Genomic DNA, 17,149 nt, shown 5'->3' on the forward strand with positions numbered 1-17,149 from the left:
GATACCCAACCTGTTCATACCCAGTATGCATACCCAGGCAGTTTTACACATGTTAAATTTAATCATTAAATTGATCTTGGTGGTATAGGCAATATTATTGATATGATTTTACTGACATAGAAATTTAAATTACTTAGCAACTTGAGTTGAATAATTTCTAAAAATTGAAAATGAGTAAATATTGTTTATTTTTGTTGACTAGCTAAAACATATTTACAAGTAAGATAATTTGCTCTTATGACATTTTCTTTCTCACACAGGCATTTATTTTTGTGATTTAAATTTTTTCTTTATCGCCAGCTTTGTGCAGTAAATCTCCTGTATTCCATCTCCTCCCATTGCTTAGTATAGGCTCCCTGATAGGGTCCTGTAGCTTCTGATTCAGAAGTCTCTCTAACTTTACTCTGTTTGGCAGGTGGTATCTGATTTGATAAAGCTTTGTCATTTCAAATTATGTAGTATAGCAGTTTTCATGTTAATTTTGAAAACATTTAATTGTGAGATGAGAAGCATCTTGCAGTTTTCTGATACCCTTGACATAGTTGGAGACATCTGTACTCTGCCAGGGCATAGTAGAAACACAGATTTTCTACTTACCACATAAGCCCTTTGAATGCAGTTAGTCTGCCTTAATAAGCTACTTTATTTGTAGACTTTAAAATATGTATATCTTTGGTAATGAAGAACTCAAAAATTAACCCACTTGAAATATCCTGATAGAGCCTCTGATCTCAAAGTAAAGTATTTGCCACCCACCTCTACCTAAAATTATGTTACCAGAACTAAATAGAGCTATTTTTACATTTCTACTGAGACTGCAGGCACATTTGATAGTCTCATTCTTTTGAAGTTGCTGAGCCCGTCCCCTGTGCTCTTTCTTCTTTGATTTCCTGCTCAGGTTAAATTGGCAAGACTGAAATCAGGTTTTGAAAGCAACTGACTTTACTGAGAATTCATAAAAATACAGTGTTTGAGACTATGAGCATTGAGTGAGGCTAACTGGGCTTGGTTTACGTAGATGTCTGTGAGCACATTGGTGTGTCTGCTTGTTTCCTCACTTATCAAATGGAGCTGCTAGTACCTGTGTTACAAGACTTTTTGAGTTAATAAGTGTAAAGCTTCTACACCAAAGTATGTACTAGCAGGCTGCTGTGAGCCTGTGACCACTGCACCACCAGCACTCCCACAGTGGTCACCCCCTCAGTGGCTCTTCTTTCTGCACACCTTAGCCACTCCGGGTCACCAGTTGATCTTCCTAAAGCGAACAGTTTGTACAGTTGGCTCTCCTCTTCAAAGTCCCCAAGTAGGTCTTCTTTGCTTTCCAATTATAAGTGCTTCTGTAGCTGCTATTAAGCCAGTTGGTCCTAATGAAGAATTGACAAAGCTAAAGTCTGCTGTAGACGGGGGAAAATGTTCATGTCTCGTTTCTCTCCATGAATGGGTAACATCTTCAAAACCCTTTCATATTACATGTTGGTTCATGTTTAACTGGTAGGGTTGTTGAGACATCTTGTCATTTGTGCAAAATCCCCACTTATCTCTATTTCCATAGGTCTGGTTATATTTGTCCTGGTTGCCAGTAATTGATCCACGCAAATTGAGGAATTTAAGTATGATACTTTTTTTTTCTTTTTTCTTTGGTAAGCGATTGAACTCAGGATGTTGTGCTTGTGAGGCAGGCGTGACACCATTGAGCTGAATTCCAGGCCCCAGAATGAAATTCTTTGATCCTATAGAAATGCTCCTTTTCTCTGGTTAAGTTTAGAAGTGACTTTATTTGTATTCCAGAGCTATGGAAGTGTACAGTACAGTTCTCTGTATCTTTCTGGTTGAATGTCACCTTCAAAAGTGAGGCATTGTTGTGTGCTGGCCTCTTATGTTGCCATTGAATGAAGGATTCTCATTGTTGTTCTGCATTTCTCTCCAGTCATGCTGTGTCCTTTTACTCCCTTCCCCATTGACTGATAAATGTTAAATCTGGGGTACCTACCTGCTGGCTATGTGTTAGCCTTGGTGTTTAAATAAGCTTTCAGTTTTCTATTTTCTTAGTTGTTGAAATGCTCTTTCTTTACAATCTTACTGTCTTCTAACATTAATTTTTAATAAATTATTTATAAATTAAAGTAAAATAGTAATAAAAAGCTTATAAACATTATCAGCAGTCTGCTTTGCTCTACCTTTCCCCTGAATATGCACACTTTCTTTTCCTCTCTCAGCAGTTTAGAACTGTTTGGCTGTTTCTTTTGTTGTTTACCTATTTTACAGTATTTTAAAATTGCTATTTCCTCACTAATTTTGTTCCTTTAAGAGCAGATCGGGATTCAAGATAACTTTGTTTAATTGGTGTACTTTAAATCAGAATTAATTTGATAAATTTATCTTTAGTATTGAAAATAGATGTACAGTTAAGGCAGTTAATTACACAATGATCTGATAAAACATTATTGCTGGTAAATTTGTTTCTTCTACTTTCTTCATTATTTGGGACTCCATTGTTTGAATATTTTGTGTCTTTTCTCAGTCTTGAACTGGTATGAAATCTCTTTTTGAACTTGAGTTCACTTCTCTACCTACGTCTCCTTTTTTCCTTTAGTGCAGTAGAGGCTATGAATTTTCCTTTGAGCACATGTTTTCTGGGCCCTTAGTTTTAAAACTACATTTTAAAAATTTTATTAGAGTATGGTTAACCAATATAATCTATACATACAATTTTAAAAGGGTATTTAAATTTATTTTATGAAACCTCATGGTTGATTTTTGTTAGTGGTCTCTGGATATATATAAAAATTATGTGTTGTCAAGAGATTGAAAGTTACACATATATAATTAAGTCAGTTTGTTAATTTTACTATGTCTAATTTTATTAGATCTGTCCACTTGTGACAGAGACTTGATTTCTTAATCAAATTAAATATTTAAGTTTTTCTTAAATATGTTTTGCTTTATATAATTTATTTTTTATGTTGTTTATGCTACTTGGTGCATCTAACCTTGAATTTCACATTATCTGATAGTGTTTTTTTGCGGGGGATGCTTTGCAGATATTTTCTGGCTCATCCCTTTCTTTTAAACTCTTCTTCGGTCATTTAATTTTAGTTTTTTCTTGTACACAGCCAGTACCTGACCTGACTTCTAGCTCAGTCTCACACTTATCTTTCGGTGAAAAAGTCTGGCTCTTTTTATTCTGAGTGGTGTTTGTTCGTTTTACTTTTCTTTTATCTTGCTCAGTATTTACATTTGTCACTTCTTTCATTTTTCTTCATTCTGTTTGTATTTTCAAATTGATATTCGTCTCCCATTTCCCTTCACTGATGTGACAGTTTTTCTCTACTTTTATGTTTTATTGTTTGCTTCCTTCCCTTTTAATTGTTCATTATTTAGTTTTTCTTCCACCTTAGCTTGAAAAAAAGATACCAGAATTTTCACCTTAACACTCTTGTCTACCATTCTTAAATTTCTGTGAAGATTATTTAGTTTTGGAGGCCCAGATTTCTGATAAAATTTCCTGTGTTGGGAATGTATATTAAAGAACCTGTTATATATTTATGTAGTTTATTGTCCATGTAGATTTCATTTTATACAGAACATAATGGTACATGGTAGTACCATTTCTTCTCTCCATTCTCCGGTACATTAATAGTCTCTTTTTTTGTTGTGATTATTGTTTGGCTAGAATTCCTTTTCAGGTCCTTTCCTTAAATGAGGCAGTGGGCAATGTACTTTTTGAATATTTAAATATTGGGAAATGCTTCTTTCTCACTAAGTGTGTGCACAGGATGTTTGGGTCCTGCAGTCGTTAGTCCTCCCTTATCCACAGTTTTGCTTTCTACCATTTCAGTTACCTGTGACCAACAATGGCCAGAGTATCAAGTGGAAAATTAAAAAAATAAAGTCATAACTTTCAATACAATGTGTTATAATTCTATTTTATTATTATTTTCTTAGTGTGCCTAATTGATAAACCAGACTTCATCATAGGTATATATGGATAGGGACGGAAATGTGTATTTCTGGTTGGGCATCATCTGAGGTTCAGGCACCACGGGGCCGTGGAACCTATCCTCTGTGCACACCTGTAATTGGGACTATTGTACTTCTTTTTCTCCCAGCCATCTAGATACTGTTGTTCCTTGTTCTAGATTCCAGTGTTACAAATGAAAAGTCTGATGTTAATTTTATTCTTTTTACTTTTAAATAATTGTATCTGACAACTTGTCAGTTTTTCTTCTTATCTTTAAAGTGTTCCAGTTTTTGTTTTTTTTTGTAATTAGCCCTGCCTAAATCCTAGAGAAGCCTGGAAAATTGCATCTCAGTCTTTTCTTTAGTTCATGGAAACTTTCTTCTGTGTCACTATCATGATTGCCTCCCCTATCTCTTCTGTTTCCTCTTTCTGTGGACTCTTCTGGAGCCCTTCCTGTGGCTGGTTTGTTAGGTTGCCCCTAAGTGTTCTTTCTTTTTCCATTATGATTTTCATCTCTTGCATTTTTTACTTTATTTTTTCAAGTTTCTTATAACTGAGCTTTCAAACTGCCAGTTGTTCTCTATCCTTTCCTTTCTCTTGAGAATTTTAACTTTTGAATTTTTACCTAATATTTTTCTAGCATTTTTATGTTAGTCTGCTTATTCTCCTTAAATACTCATACTGTTTCTGAACTCAGCTTTTTTCTGTCTCCATGAGAAGATCTGTTAGTTCTGTCCCTCCCATTTCCTGCTTACCTTAGGCATGTTATTTATATGTGAATTGTAGCTCAGCCTGCATGGCAGCAGCAGGCAAGCTGTCTGTTTTTTAGCTGCTTACCTGGCAGACTCTTTGCCTTCCTTCAGTCTTCTTGCATTCCTTAGCCCCAGGAGTAGAGTGGACTTTCCCGTTTAGTGAGTGCTTTTGGGGTCTGGAGCCTGACACACCTGTGCAGTTTCTTGTATGCCAGACTCCTTTGGAGCTAGTTTGAAGCTCTGTTGAACAAAATATGCTTGATCTGAGAATCTTGCACAATGTAGAAGCTGGTAAAAATAGGACAGAGGGAAGTTAGAGGAAAGAAATAGGAGTTGAAAAAGCAGCTTTGAATTAGTGGGAAGAAGACACAGAGATAACATGGAAATCGGAAGCTAGGTATAATCAGCACCTCTCCTTCTCAAGCCATCTACTAGTGTTGCTGATAAATAGTATTAGAGGAGATTATACAGTAAAGACACCCATCCTGTTCCAGAAAATTAAAACAAAGAAGCCTTCAGTAGAATTGATGGTTGCAAGAAAAGCTGTACCTTATATTCTCAGGTTGTAAAGTTAATGCAAATATATGTGTATTTATGTTTAGATAGTCACTTCCCCTAAATATTTGAGATTTGAATTATGCACACATGCTGCCTTTGGTTGGATTACTTGATGTTCAGTTTTGTTCCAGTAAGCGTCAGGCAAAGAGAATTTGAATTATACAACATGTGTAACTTCACATTGGATGGTAATTAGTGCGCACTTCTCAGTGGCACTTAATTTTGAGCTTAGTGGTTCAGTAAAAATGTGAAAAGCCACTGACTAAATCCTCTGCGTGTAAATGATAGATAAGCTAAGAATCAGTGAAAACTTTAATTCTATCTCAGTAGCCACTTAATGCTTGGCTGTGCGTCTAAGCAAGCCACTGTTTTACATTCATTGATTGTATGAAATGGTTCCTGATGACTTGTATTTAAACTTTGTCATTTATCACAGGCAGCCAAAGAAAATGCTGCCCTACATGATAGAAACCATTCTCTACTTTTCCCCTACATTTCTCAGTTTTAGTTGGCTACCACATTGTTATGGAATGTGTTTGTCCTCTTAGCTTTTGAATTCTTGTGGCTTAAAGAAAACTTTTTGAGATGGCAGTTGCCAAAGGAGAAGGAACAAGAGTGACCATGCCACTTGCTTGTGTCAAGATTTGTTAAGTAGGTGAAGAGGTAACACTAAGTGCTTAGATCCAAATCCTCAAAAATCTTGAAAACTTACACTTGTAGAGCTTTGTATATAGCATTATAAATGTTTAATTAAGACAAGAATTTAAACTCCTTTATGAAACAAAATTCTGTATCAGATGCCACTGTGTACCTTATATTGAGTTCATTCGTTCTACAGAGGAATATTAAAAAGAAGTCAAGGAAAGTCCTTGGTAGCCCTCCCTCCACCCTGGTGCTGAAATGTTAGTGTTTCTTAATTCTTAACATTAGAAATATGCTGGCAATTTTATAATTGTATGTTTTTTCAAAATTCCTTTATAAAAGTATGTGCAGTATTTCATGTAGGTTGAATGTAAAACAGCAATACTTGGGTGTTTTTGACCCATAATTAGTACATTGATTGCAAATGGACAAAATTCAGTGAGTCAACAAACCAATTTTAAAAATACTCAAGGATGGCCATCGCTCAAGCGCCAGGAGGTAGCCTGGGCCCCGATCCACTGGCAGGAAGGAGAACCACGCCAACTCCCGACCCAGCCACCATCTCTCAAGCACTGGGAGGTAGGCTGGGCCCTGATCCACCGTGGGAAGGAGAGCCATGCCTGCTTCCGCCCAGCCGCCATTGCTCAAGCATGGAGAGTCAGCCTGGGCCCAAATCCACTGCGGGAAGGAGAGCCACGCCTGCGCCCGACTCAAGCGCCGGGAAGGTAGCCGCGGGCACCCCTGAATCCCCATAAATCCCCCTCCCCCGCACTCTCTGACCTCCTGACTGTGCCAGTCTTTGGACCCACTCTGCAGAGGCAGAGGTGGTCATCAAGGGTATTTTTCTGAGTTCCCAACTTTGAACATCTTTAAAGAAAGGGCGTGGGAAACCTGTAATAGAACGTTGTCGAGTTCAACCGTTCAGAAGGTTGGGGAACTCAATCTGGGCCTTGCAGCCCGAGGTCAGTCAGCATCATGGGGTTCAGCCATCAGCTAACTGAGATCAGGGGTCTTGCATCCTCACTCTGTCTGAGCCATTAAATGGTAAATACACTATATGGAAATTTTGTTCACTGCAGACATGTTCTGGACTGCTTCTTGATTTCAATTTAATTCAAATGATTTAAGGGTGATAGACGAGTGACTACTACCGGTGGTCAGTGTCAAAGTTGTGTTGATCTTAATGTGTTGCTGATTGTATCAGTTGGGGTAAAGCATTGCAGTTGATTTGATGAGCTGTTTTCTCTGATGTTATGAAGATGAGAATGTCTGTGGGTCGTTAGAGACACAGAAGCTAGGGCGCAACTATATCAGGAAGATTTGGGTTATAACCCAGAGATTAAACCAAGGACAGTCCGACAACAAAAATAAAAATGAGAAAACACTTAAGCAAGACACAAAGACAGACTTCCAGTTCACCAATGGCAAACAGTAGGGCAAATGAGGATGAAAAGGCTGATAGTGAACCACCAGGACACCCTGAACTCAAAGCACAGGAAGTAACAAAACAGATCAATCAGGCTCTAGAAAAATTCAAAACAGAACTAATTTCCCAGATAACCATAGAGATGGTGAGCAAAATGGAAGTCGTGATTCGAGACTCTAGAGCAGAAACTGACAAAAAAATAGATGAGCTCAGGACCATGATAGAAGCCATGAAGGCCCAGCATAAGAAAAAAATGGAAAAAATAAACGCCCAACATAGGAAAGAAATGGAATCCATAAAACAGATATGCAGGCGATTAAACACTCCATAGAAAGTGTACACAACAGAATAAAAGAATGTGAAGATAGAGTCTCAAATATAGAAGATAAGATTGCAGTCAGTGATCATGAAAAGAGAGGTCTCTTAAAAACAGTAAGGGATCATGAGAAATCGATCCAACAACTCCTAGACGATGCAAAGAAGAATAACCTAAGACTGATAGGAATCCATGAAGTAGAAGGAGAAAATACAAATGACTTTAAAAAGCTGTTCACAGAATTAATGAGAGAAAACTTCCCAAACAGAGGGGAAGAATTTGACATTCTGATAACTGAGGCATATAGGACCCCAACTAGCTACAATCAAAAAAAATCTACACCTAGACATATAATAATCAAGATCCCAGAAACCCAACAGAAGAACAAAATACTACAAGCAGTAAGAGAAAAGAAACAAATCACATACAAAGGAAAGCCCATCAGAATCACAGCAGACTTTTCAACACAAACCCTTGGGGCAAGGAGAGCCTGGAATGAGATATTTCAAGTACTAAAAGAGAACAACCTCCAACCTAGACTGATGTATCCAGCAAAACTCTCTTTCAAAATGGATGGGGAAATAAGACACTTCCACGACAAAGAACACCTGAGAAACTACATGAATACCAAACCAGCACTACAAGCAATTCTAAACAAGATCCTAGAAAAAGACAATGAAGGCAACAACACCATGAGGCCCAACAGAGCAAATCAAATAGGCAAGGCAAGAAATTAAAAGGAGAAGGTGAAAAAGTAAAAAGAGTCAACAAAAGGCCAATAACACGTCAATAATAAGCCAGTACATATCAGTTATAACCAGCAATGTCAATGGCCTCAACTGACCAATCAGGAGAAATACACTGGCAAAATGGAATAAGAAGCAAAATCCAACAATATGTTGTATACAAGAAACACACCTAGTGCAAAAAGAAGCCCATAGACTGAAAGTGAAAAGATAGAAAACAATTCTCTATGTGACAGGAGCCCAGAAAAAAGCAGGGGTAGCAATCTTATTGGCAGAAAAAGTAAATTTGAAACCAAAACTGATTCTAGTATTATTGATGTAGGACGGTACTGTATAATACCTCTATGAATGTAAAATATCTGGTACCTGCTTTATGATACATAGTAGGGACTATGCTTTATCAGAGCTACATTTAATGATATTACTCTAGAATGTTCTCTTTCCAGATGATGATTAAGATGCTAATAAAAAAAATGGTGCCCCGTGTAAATGACCTTACATATTTAGTACGGTGTGTTACCCCTGTATACATGGAAAAAAAATAAAAATTAAAAAAATAAACATTTCTAGACCAATATGGCTGTCCATTTCTGTACAATGCCAACTCAACACGGTAAATTGGGATGACTTTTTCAAAAGTTGGCAGCACTGTCAAAGTTTCCCAAAATTCAATTTACGTGTGTGTGTGTGTGTGTGTGTGTGTATACACACACACACACACACACACACACGTAAATTGAATTTTGGGAAACTTTGACAGTGCTGCCAACTTTTGAAAAAGTCATCCCAATTTACCGTGTTGAGTTGGCATTGTACAGAAATGGACAGCCATATTGGTCTAGAAATGTTTATTTTTTTAATTTTTATTTTTTTTCCATGTATACAGGGGTAACACACCGTACTAAATATGTAAGGTCATATCTACATGGGTTTGATTACAGAAACTAATAAAGTGTTCTCTAAATGATGAAAAAAAAAGAATAAGACAAGACTATAAGAGCAAGAAGCAATTTAAATATGTTCAGGGACCATTTTCATCTCCAGAATTAAGAATTATTTTAATGTTACATCATTGCTTTTTCTCTTTTACTTTCCTTTTTAATTTTATTTTAGGATTCCCTATTTTTAATGTTCATACAGAGATTTCTTTAACTGAAATACCGAATAGCTTCTTTGGTGTGAAAAACTATAATGGTACACAGGATGCTAATGAAGTAATAATGTGAAATAGGAAGTAAAGGGCTAAAGGTTTAGGGAAAGTGGGAAGGGTGGGGGAAAGGCAATAAGGAAGAGGAAAAAAATATGAGAAAATGAAAAAAAATGGAAATAAAGTGTTTGTAAATGGGCAGGGCAGGAGGGGCTGAAGGGAGAGCAGGGATAAGGGGAAAAAATGAGAATCAAGACCTATTATGTAAAGGTACAGAATTCCAATGATGAATATAGCTATATTTTATACCTGGATTGTACCAATAAACTCAATAAAAAGAAAAAAAATACTCAAGGATATTAGATTTCAAAATGTTCTTTCTTAATTTAGTTTATCCATTTTACTTTAATTATTCATAGCAATAGCATAACATTCCAGGAAATGTCTTATAATAGGATTTATAAGATAATGACATTTCAGTTATATGAATTCTAATTTTAAAACATTCTGTTTTAAAACCTCAGCTTCAGATATTGTGTAAGGAATTGTCTAGTTTGATGCATAAAAGCAAATCTTTGCTTAGTGACTTTATTCATTATATTTGAAACCAAATGCTTCCTTGAGAAAATAAATGGAGTATGTAGGGTTGGTTTATATTTCTTTGGGCTTAAGTGGGAGAAATAGGAGTGAAAAGCTAGGCATGGCGGCATGGGCCTGCTTGAGAGGCTGAGGCATGACAGTTGCTGTGAGTTCAAGGCCAGTCTGGTTGCATAGTGAATTTAAGGCCAGCCTTAACTACATAAGAAGACTTGGACTCAAAAAACACAACACAACAGAACAAAGAACACCCCCCCCCAAAAAAAAGCCTAAAGATGTAAATTCTAGTTGAAATTTTGGACATTTATTTGTCTTTGGATGGAAATCAGCAAGAAATCACCTCTCCTCTTAGTACTGGCATGACCTTTTGCATGTCCAGGACGTACTTCTGTTTCTTATTCCTACCATTAATGGTAGAGGTTCACAAATGTGGTAAGTATGGACTCGGATTTTATTCCTAAACAGAAAAATTATTTAGATGCCGTATATTTTGAGTTGTTCATATGAGTGAAGAAATCGATACTATTTGAGATAAAATAGGAGCAATTACCTCTTTTCTCATGATTACATACAGTAATTGCTAATGACTTCAGTCCATTTGATATTTGGGGGAAATCTTTATTCTGTTACATTCCTTTTTTCCACCTCTAATAGAGACATACCCTTAGTAGATGAAATTTTAAACAGAATAAAAACAATAGTTTATTAAAAATCTCAAATTAGAAATTGTTTCTTTTGGAGGGTCTCGTGATTTTTTTATATTGCAAAGTCATTTAAAATTTAATGTAACCTGACTTTCCTAGGTTACCTTGAGCTATTTTCCCACCTCCTTCTCAGTCTTGTGCTTATAGCTAGATGCTGTTCCCCAAACACAGCACTCTGTGATTTGCTCCCTTAGTTTAGTTTATTCTGGTCCCTGGACTATAAGCCATTTCATTCTTCTCCTTCTAGTAATTATCTGCTTATCCTCTGGTCTGAATTGTCCTGATACTTCTTTATTAAATAAACTGAATTTTCCTTGCCCCCATCTTTGGTTGCCATAGCACTTTATAGGTGACTCTTCCAATGACCCTCAGTCATAAATAGGCCAGAACTATTAAGAGTGGGCCCATGTTTTATTCATCTTTGTGTCTTCTAGGACAAGGATGTAGTTATCATTTGTTGAATTGAAATGTTTTAAAACCCTACGCTTCCAGTGATTAAAAAGCCAGCTTGCCTCATTAAATTCTTTGGTCATAGTAACCTTCTCTCCCTGTTTTTCACATATACTGTACTGACCTATTATGCTCTTTTGACTTGTATTAAAATAGTTTTGGTATTTTAGAACTAGCTTGAGAGCAATCAGAGAAGGATAATTTTATGTATACCAAGTTCAAGAAAGTTGCCTTTTGAGTCTTTGTTGCTATCTAGTTTTGAGTTTATTTTCTTCTCCCCTTTGTGCAGGACCCTAATAGGAGTATTCATACCAGCAGCAGCAGCAGCAGCAGCAGCAGCAGCAGTAGCAGCAGCAGCAGCAGCAGCAGCAGCAGCAGCAGCAGTAGCAGCAGCAGCAGCAGCAGCAGCAGTAGCAGCAGCAGCAGCAGCAGCAGTAGCAGCAGCAGCACCAGTTTTTCAAAGCCTCACAAATTAATGAAGGAGCACAAGGAAAAACCTTCTAAAGACTCCAGAGAACATAAAAGTGCCTTCAAAGAACCTTCCAGGGATCACAACAAATCTTCCAAAGAATCCTCCAAGAAACCCAAAGAAAATAAACCACTGAAAGAAGAGAAAATTGTTCCTAAAATGGCCTTCAAGGAACCTAAACCCATGTCAAAAGAGCCAAAACCAGATAGTAACTTACTCACCGTCACTAGTGGACAGCAAGATAAGAAGGCTCCTAGTAAAAGGCCCCCTGTTTCAGATTCTGACGAACTCTCAGCCAAAAAAAGGAAAAAGAGTAGCTCAGAGGCTTTATTTAAAAGTTTTTCTAGTGCACCACCACTGATACTCACTTGTTCTGCTGATAAAAAACAGATAAAAGATAAATCTCATGTCAAGATGGGAAAGGTCAAAATTGAAAGTGAGGTATCAGAGAAGAAGAAATCAACTTTACCACCTTTTGACGATATTGTGGATCCCAATGATTCAGATGTGGAGGAGAACATGTCCTCTAAATCTGATGTGAGTAGTCTTCATGGTTTCCATCCTGTCCCTTAGTAGGTGTTGATTTATTTCTGGTAGTGATGTGATTAATTCTGAACTCTGAAAGGGAGCATGGATATAGGCGTGGCCTAGAAATGAATTTCCTCAACTATCGGGGAAAAGGAGATTAAATCATTAAGGAATTTTTTAGACTGATTTAAGTCATTAAAGGAAAGGTACATTCCAGAATGTAATAATGGGTCATTTGAATAGCAGCAGAGAACTTCAGCACTCTTGGTTTCTGTGCTTCTCAATGCTGTGTGATTTAGGAAAAGGACAGGCATACAATAAAATGACTACAAGGGAAAAGTAAGCTTAATAGAGAAAAATAGGAAATGTTGGGAGGAAACTATTACATTGATCTTTCTGATCACTGTAATGATGCAGCTTGTTTACATAGATGGGAGATCAGTATCTTCTGGCAGCTTTATTGAGGCAAAATTAATATGACAACATGCTGTACATTTTCAGTATGTATAGTTTTAGAAAGTTTGACAGTTGTACACACCTATGCAAGTATTTCCATTTTTAAAACATTTAATGCTTTTCTTCATTGATTTGGAAAGGGAGGTGTATTATCTTTGCTGTGTGTCTAGATATAGGGATGGCCTTCTGTGGTTGCACACAGGAGCATCTAGCTATTTAAATATATATATTTTCAGAGTTCGAATTGAGTTTTTGTTTTCTTATCAATATAATGAATCTTACGCCTCTAGTGACCCTGCTGCTAGTCAGAAAGTATTCGATGTTCTCCCCGCCCCTTCCCTTGTCTCTGTCCAGCCTGGCCTCAAACTGGCAGCAGTCCTGCTGCCTCAGCCTCCCGAGTGCTGGGATTATAGGTGTGCACCGCCACGCCCAACTTGACCATTTCTGAAGAATAAACACCACTTACTATGAAGTTATCACCTCCGTACTTTTCTTTTTTCTCTGACTTTGGTCTTCTTCAGTAATCAGTAATCTTACTTTGACATGTCAGTATTTGTAGACAGTGATCAAGAAAACATGTCTGGCTAATATATGCTACGGTTGTTAGAATACTTTTCTTTCTGTCCCATGAGGTTGCCTACAGATATCCCCAAGTTTAACTTCTGGCCTGGGTCTCAATTGTTCTAGGAGCAGAGACCAGTGCCAGGGCGGGGCCCTGATGCCATCCCAGGGGCCAGAGTCCCTCGTCTTCACTCCAGCTTGGCCAACCCTGCTCAGAGTCAGGTTTAGGGACAGAGTAGGATGAGAATCCTGGAGCTTGGGCAGCTTGTTCCAGTCTTAGGAGGGTTTAACAGTCATAGTCTGTGCAACGGAGATGACAGCTGTGGGTTTGTTGAGTAACTGGAGTATTTATTTTTCCTTGTTTACTCCCTTCCTCTTTTTTTACTTTGAAACTTACTCTTAAGGCAGATATTGCTTGGAACTGTTTGTATGTTTGGCTTTGTTTCAGAGCACCCTAAAATGCTACTGAAGTGTGACTAAGCTATCAGAATTGTCAAGTTTAGCACCTTTGTCTTTCTGTATTCTGATATGTTGTGATTCTCTTAGAACAGAGGTTTTCAAGTAGTAGATGTGAGTCACTGGTGAGGAATGAAATCACCAGCACTTAAAAATTCAGAATACATTGTAATTAGTATGAGTAAGTAATGGCTTTTGAAAATTTTCTTTTAGTGTATTTGCATGTTTCTTACAGTGGTCAAAACATTGAAACGCACCTTTTTTGGAATGTTTGTTCATTTGGAAGAGACCAAATGACACTCATAAAGCAAATGTTCCTTCCACATGCAGATGGTCTTCTTCCTTGGCTAATTCTGTTTATTCTCCTCTTGGCCTTTCTCTTTTATATATGATTTATAAAGTATAGATTTGTTTAATAAAATTTTTACTCTACTTAGCATGTTTACCCAAAACAATACCATAAAAATTTTTCTAGAACAAAGAGTTAGAATTGTACATAATTCCTTACACTAGGTAGTAAATTTTCAATATGATATATGACATATTACAGTCACAAATCAGTGATTATAACAGGGATTTTTATAATGTGCTCTGTGTAACGTGAAGAGAAAGTATCTAAAGACTTTTGGGTATAAAAACTGATAACTATATTTTCTTTATTAGTGTTCTACTAATAAATGCTTTTATTGTTGTTGCTGTTGGTTTAGTTATTTAAATGTAAGTTGAAAACAGTGGCACTCTGTGAACCGTGTGTCCAAGAGCCTCGCTGTGATCAAAAGAGGCTGAGAGAGGGCTGGTGTTTCATTGTGTGAAGGCGGCCTCTGTTGGGCCTTCTTCTGCCTGGCGTCCCACCTGTGGACGAGCGGAGACTAGGGAACAGCTGTGACGGGCAGTACAAGGACGCTGACCCTGTCTTGGCCAGGAACTGATTCAGGAGCATGGGACAGGCCTTCAGCAGGTGGTGAGATGGACAGATTTCTGGAAGTCCTTAACAGCAGCCTTATTTGAATATGAGCCATGCCTGTGTGATAGTTAAGATGGAAGAAAAACAACAGAGAGGTACAAAAGAGAAACCAGAAAACCTTAAGAAATAGGAAACTGATTATATTCACTTGCTATGTTTATAAAGAAAACATATTGTAGGGTCGGGATTTTAACTCTGGTTCTGCTGCCTCCCTCACAAGAGAAAGGTCCTAAGTTCGACACCAAACCCCCCCCCCCCGCCAATAATAATAGTACTTGGGCGAAGATTTAGCTCAGTGATGCCGTCGCCTGCCTTGCCAGCCTAAGGACACGAGTTCGATCCCTGGTACCAGAAAAAAAGAAGACATATTGTCTCAGTACAGGTTGATTAAAATTAAAAAGAAAAATATGTTTTACTTTTAAAAGAACATTTTAAGGAATCTTTTTCCAATTCAATTTAGATTCAGGATTGTATAAAAATAAAAATACTATTAAAGATGGATGAGGGAGTTTAGCTGTTTTGTTCATGATTATTTTTTGGTTCTTTTTTTTTTTTTTGAGACAGGGTCTCATTATGTAGTTGAGACTGACCTGGAACTCACTATGTAGCCCAGTCTGGTCTTGAATTCACAGTGATCCTCCTGCCTCAGCCTCCCGAGTGCTGTGGTTACAGGCGTGTGCCACCACACCTGGCTAGTTCAGGTTTTTATGAGCTTTGTGCAGGAGAAAGGAGAAGGACGTTGTGTGCTGCCTGTTCGTAAGGTTCACACACTTGGGGACAGGTGGTAGAATGTAGTGAGTCAGGAAGCTGTGTCCGCCAGGCTGTTTGGAATCCCAATGCCACCAGTGATCTTGGGCAAACTGTTTAACCTTCTCTGCTTTCTAGTCTCCTGTTTTATGAAGTGGAGATTATAATAGGACCGTACTCTGTAGAATTACGGTGAAAATGAGTCAATCTCAGTAATGTAGTTAACACAGTAACCACATATTAATCCAAAAAAGTGTTAATATTGCTGTGTGTGGCTTAGTTTCTGGGAAGCTTTATAGCCTGTAGTTATGAAAGAGATTCTATGATAGTCAAAAGCATTGTAGAACTCTTGTTGTCTTTTACCAGGTGTGAGGGCTCTACTTGGAGGGAAGGTACTTGAAATATATCGTTTTGCTCTGAATTTTGTCATAAAAAAGTATAACTAATATGCATATTACATGGTCACAGGGAAAATATAGGACAGAGTCTTAGTTTTAAACCAAAGGTAAACCAAATTTCCCCAGAATCTTTTAGTTTTTTAATTAAATGAGATGGAGAAAAATACATTGTGTTGGAATAGGCATTTGGTAGTATCTTTTTAAATTAGTGTTTTTGTTAAGTCATTCTCAGAAGTGATTTATCTTTGTGTTACTTTTAATATAACAAGGGATAACTTTTAAATATTTGCAATTTTTGAAATACATCTCATTTTACAAAGGCAATCTGATACTGTCATATGAACGTTCATCAGTAAGACAGTGGGGTCGGGTGGCAGAAAGGATCTTTACAAAGTGGGTGAACATCTAGCAAATACAGAAAGCATAAGAAAGGAATGTTTTTGTTAAGAGTATTTTACATTGAGGAGCCTGAGTAATTCCTGTTAGTGTTAGGACTTCACCTTTGGGGGAGGCATAGTGCTGCACAGTACTTAGGATTCATGAAAAAGTGACTTTCCTTACAAATGACTTACACTAACAGCTGGAAAAAGTGAGGTTCTGAGTATAGTGGCATCAAATGAAAGTTTATAATTTTTATTTTTGTTTATGCTTAATTGTCAATGTAACATAACCTAAATAGCTTTTATTCCTGTAATACCTCAGTATGTTTCTTTGTGTTTTTCATAAACTCCACTTCTAAAGACAAATCTATGGAGCTGATTTTCTTTTGTGTTTATGAGAAAGTTTTATATTCATTTTAGAAAAGGAAGACAAAAACAATAAATTTTTGAAATAACCATTTATGATTGGCTTCAGTCATGATAATTTCTGTATGATCCCTTTGATTCTTTTACTTTGCATTGTGGAGATTTAATCATCAATTTTTAGTGAAAATGTTCCAAGTTTTAAGTGTCTTTTCTTGTAAATGGGCAAGTTACATGTGGTTGAAAGTTACACACTTAAGCCTGCAGTGTGAGAAGTGAGATTTCACTATATCTTGTGATGCTTGGGGCCTACCAGAGTGTTTTCTTGAATAAGAATCTTCTTGAGGGAGAAAAAATAAAAAATTGAAATCTCATCATGCTGTAGCATGTTCCCCAAGGGTAGATGGCGGTTCAGATATGGGATAAATACTTCAAACCATCGTAGCAGAAATTTCTTTTAAAAAGAGAAAAAGGAAGGAAGAGAAACTTCCGTTCCTTCGCCCCCCCCCCCCCTTGCCTGTGGAACTG

At 37.2% G+C, this 17,149-nt stretch overlaps 1 protein-coding gene across 3 annotated transcripts in view; it reads left to right on the top strand.

Annotated features, from left to right (window-relative positions):
* Positions 1-17,149, top strand: part of Mllt3 (MLLT3 super elongation complex subunit) — a 248,208-nt gene that overhangs the window by 168,220 nt on the left and 62,839 nt on the right. For 2 of the 3 annotated variants that reach the window (XM_033757689.1, XM_033757688.1), the window contains one exon: positions 11,589-12,305. The exons of the other annotated variant lie outside the window; for it this stretch is intronic. In XM_033757689.1, coding sequence (XP_033613580.1) covers positions 11,589-12,305 — 717 coding nt within the window. The remainder of the gene's footprint in view (positions 1-11,588; positions 12,306-17,149) is intronic. 3 annotated transcript variants of the gene reach the window in all.

This window comes from Fukomys damarensis, unplaced genomic scaffold (assembly GCF_012274545.1).
Source record: "Fukomys damarensis isolate Sample0158 unplaced genomic scaffold, DMR_v1.0_HiC HiC_scaffold_31, whole genome shotgun sequence".
Taxonomy (NCBI): domain Eukaryota; kingdom Metazoa; phylum Chordata; class Mammalia; order Rodentia; family Bathyergidae; genus Fukomys; species Fukomys damarensis.